Genomic DNA, 4188 nt, shown 5'->3' with positions numbered 1-4188 from the left:
GAACTCCTGACCTCAGGTGATCCACCCGCCTCGGCCTCCAAAACTGCTGGGATTACAGGTGTGAGCCACTACGCCCAGCTGTAATTTTCACTTATGATGGAAATCCATGGAATTGAGTAAGATCCAAGTTACTTTTGAAAAAATAAAACTTCATTGTTAAAAAGTATAACATTGATAAAAATTTATGCACAGGGATGATTTATTATAGCATAGCTGGTAAATCCAATAAATGAAAACCACCAGCAACGGAGACTAGGTAGGTCAATTATGGTACATCTATATAATGGGTACTGTGCAGCTATAAAAAGAATGAGGCAGGTTTCTATTTTCATGGTAGAATGTATTTATAGAATACTGTGGAATGAAAAAAAAAAGAGCCAGTCAAAACGTACAGAATAATTTCATATTTTGTTTATAAACATGGAATTGAGCTGCTTACAAAAAGATCTAGAATTTTATATATTATAGTCCTAAGGAGTAGAAAAAGAGGGAGAGGGAGAAGGGAAGTGTTTTACAACTGGTTTGTGTTACACTGCTTTATATTTATTTATTTTTTTGAGACAGAGTCTCACTCTGTCATCCAGGCTGGCGTGCAGTGGCGCAATCTTGGCTCATTGCAACCTCCGCCTCCTGGGTTCAAGAGATTCACCTGTCTCAGCTTCCCCAGTAGCTGGGATTACAGGCGTGTGCCACCACACTCAGCTAATTTTTGTATTTTTAGTAGAGACGGAGCTTCGCCATGTTGGCCAAGCTAGTCTTAAACTCCTGGCCTGAAGTGATCTGCCTGCCTCAGCCTCCCAAACTGTTGGGATTACAGGTGTGAGCCACCATGACTGACCCTTATATTGCTTTAATATATCAAAAAATCAACAGAGGTTCTATTAACTTTTCATTGGAAAAGGTAACTTTTAAAAAATGTTTTCCTTTTAAATATTCACAAGATAGATTACCTGAGCCCGAGAAAGATGTAGTCCAAGAGTATAAAGTATTTCTTCCAAATCCTTTTCAAGAAGGTAACCACAATGACTTTGATCAAAATAAACAAAAGCCATTAACAGATCTCTGTTAACTGTGATCATTTGAGTCTTTTCTTTTTCCTAAGAAAATGGAGAAGTAGAAAACATAGTAGCCAAATTTTTTACCCCCGAAAAGTGAGAAACGGAGACTGCATAAAATAGCAATAATCTAATAAGACATTTGCCTCATCCTAGCTAAAATGAGTTAATCTGGTATATGAATATGAGAGAAAGGAATCAGATATACTAGTTACCTGACATAGCCACAAAAAAACAACTGACAGAATTTTACTTAGTGGTAATATAGATGGATAAGGACTAATAAACTTCACAACTGTGTTATGTTTAGATGATGTAAAATATCACCATATTAAAAAGAATACAGTATTCAATAAATACCTTATCTTTAGAGGGCCTCTCCTTGCAGTATCTGTTGATATCTCTTTTGTCATCTCGTTTGGTCATTTCTTCCTCATCCCTATCTGTAAAATAAATATAACAGTGGCAAAAAAGTCATTAATACACATATTTTCAAGTTGGGCACAGTGGCACATGACTGTTATCCCAGCTACTCAGGAGGGCCAAGTGTTCGAGGGTGTAGTGAGCTATGACTGTACCACTGCACTCCAGCCTAGGTGACAGATTAAGACCTTGTCTTTTAAACAACAACAACAAAAATAAAAATAAAGAGAAAACCTTATGCTAAAACATACATGAACTTTGATAACAGGCTAAGTAAAAGAAGCTAGTCACCAAAAAATCCCTTATTATGTGATTCCATTTATATGAAATGTCCAGAATATCTACAGAAACAAAAAGCAGACTAATGGTTGCCTAGGACTGAAGAGGTTCAGGGAAGATGGGGAGTGACTGCTAATGAATAACCTCTGCACTCAGCCTGGGTGAAAAGTGAGACCCTATGTGATGCTGTTTGATAGCATTTGAAACATAGAATGACCTCTATTAAAATTAAAGTCAATCACTGGGCACAGTGGGTCATGCCTGTAACCCCAGCACTTTGGGAGCCCGAGGCAGGTGGATCACTTAAGGTCAGGAGTTTGAGACCAGCCTGGCCAACATGGTGAAACCCCGTCTCTAAAAACACAATAATCAGTGGGGTGTGGTGGCGTGTGCCTGTAGTCCCAGCTACTCAGGAGGCTGAGGCTGGAGAAGTGTGTAAACCCGGGAGGCAGAGGTTGCAGTGAGCCGAGATTGCGCCACTGCACTCCAGCCTGAGCAACAGAGCAAGACTCCATCTCATAAACATATAAATAGAATCAATCCCCTCCAATACCGCCACTGCTTAAGTTTATGTAATATTATAAATCCTTTGTTATTTCAACGTTAATAGCATCTTCACAGAAGTAGATTGCATCTCAAAAAAACATTGTCTTTGCTCATCCACAAGAAGCAATCATCTGTTTAGTTTATCCTGATATTGCAGCAGTTCCATCCCATCTTCAGGCTGCATTTCTAATTTGAGTTCTCTTGCTCTTTCTATCACACCTGCAATTATTCCCTCTACTGAATTATTGAACCCTTCAAAGTCATCCATGAGAATTTTTAGTAGAGTTGGGGTTTCACCATGTTGGCCAGGCTGGTCTCAAACTCCTGGTCTCAAGTAATCCACCCGCCTTGGCCTCCTAAAGCGCTAGGATTACAGGTGTGAGCCACTGCCTCAGGCCAATAATTGAAATCAATTTCATACAACCTACTGTTTTGTTATGTTTTGAGACGGAGTTTCACTCCTGTCGTCCAGGCTGGAATGCAATGGCATGATCTCGGCTCACTGCAACCTCCGCCTCCTAGGTTCAAGCGATTTTCCTGCCTCAGTCTCCCGAGTAGCTGGGATTACAGATGTCTGCCAGCACACCTGGCTAAATTTTGTATTTTTTAGTAGAGGGGGTTTCACTATGTTGGTTAGGCTAGTCTCAAATTCCTGACCTCAGGTGATCCACCCACATTGGCCTCTCAAAGTGCTGGGATTACAGGTGTGAGCCACTGCTCCCGGCCCAAACTACTGTTAATGTTGATATTTTTTACCTTCTCCCATGAACCACGAATGTTTCTAATGGCATCTAGAATAGTCAATCCTTTCCAGAAGGTTTTCAACTTACTATCCCCAAACCCATCAGAGGCAATAATATATACTATGGTAGCAAGAGCCTTAGGAAATGTATTTTTTGGCTGGGTGTGGTGGCTCACACCTGTAATCCTAACACTTTGTGGGGCTGAGGCAGGAGGATTGCTTGATCCCAGGAGTTCAGCACCAGCCTGGGCAACATGGTAAGACCCTGTCTCTAAAAAGCAAAAAAAGTAAATTTAAAAAGGAAATGTATTTCATAAAAAGTAAGACTTGAAAGCTGAGGGCAGGCACAGTGGCTCACACCTGTAATCCCAGCACTCTGGGAGGCCACAGTGGACGGGGATCACTTTAGGTCAGGAGTTCGAGACCAGCCTGCCAACATGGTGAAACCTTGCCTGTATTAAAAATACAGAAATCAGGCCGGGCATGGTGGCTCACGTCTGTAATCTCAGCATTTTGGGAGGCCAAGGCGGGCGGATCATGAGGTCAGGAGATCGAGACCATCTTGGCTAACATAGTGAAACCCTGTCTCTACTAAAAATACAAAAAACTACTCGAGAGGCTGAGGCAGGAGAATGGCGTGAACCCGGGAGGCAGTGCTTGCAGTGAGCGGAGATCGTGCAACTGCACTCCAGCCTGGGCGACAGAGCAAGACTCCGTCTCAAAAAAAAAACAAAAAACAAAACAGAAATCAGCTGGGCATGGTGGCTCATGCCTGTAATCCCAGCTACTTGGGAGGATGAAGTGGGAGATAACTTGAGGCCAGGAGGTCCAAGGCTGGACTGAGCCATGATCATGCCACTGCATTCCAGCCTGCATGACAGAGTGAGACCCTGTCTCAAAAAAAAAAAAAAAAAAGAGTAAAGTGAAATTACCTCTTTGATCCAAGTGCTGCAGAATAGATGATGCAGCCATGAAACATTAATCTCCTTGTACATCTCCATCAGAGCTCTGGGTGACTAGGTGTGGTGTCAGTGAGAAGTAATATTTTGAAAAGAATCTTTTGGCCAGGCGCGGTGGCTCAAGCCTGTAATCCCAACACTTTGGGAGGCCGAGACGGGCGGATCACAAGGTCAGGAGATCGAG

At 42.1% G+C, this 4188-nt stretch overlaps 1 protein-coding gene across 1 annotated transcript in view; it reads right to left on the bottom strand.

The window, feature by feature from the left end:
• CCAR1 (cell division cycle and apoptosis regulator 1) overlaps positions 1-4188 on the bottom strand; it is a 103382-nt gene that overhangs the window by 8219 nt on the left and 90975 nt on the right. Inside the window, 2 exon segments of the mRNA XM_011929432.1 lie at positions 920-1097; positions 1416-1498. Of these exon segments, the coding sequence (XP_011784822.1) occupies positions 920-1097; positions 1416-1498 (261 nt within the window).

This window comes from Colobus angolensis, unplaced genomic scaffold (genome assembly GCF_000951035.1).
Source record: "Colobus angolensis palliatus isolate OR3802 unplaced genomic scaffold, Cang.pa_1.0 Scaffold12, whole genome shotgun sequence".
NCBI lineage: Eukaryota > Metazoa > Chordata > Mammalia > Primates > Cercopithecidae > Colobus > Colobus angolensis.
The sequence above is the reverse complement of the archived record's forward strand: the minus strand, read 5'-3'. Positions and strand labels throughout refer to the sequence as shown.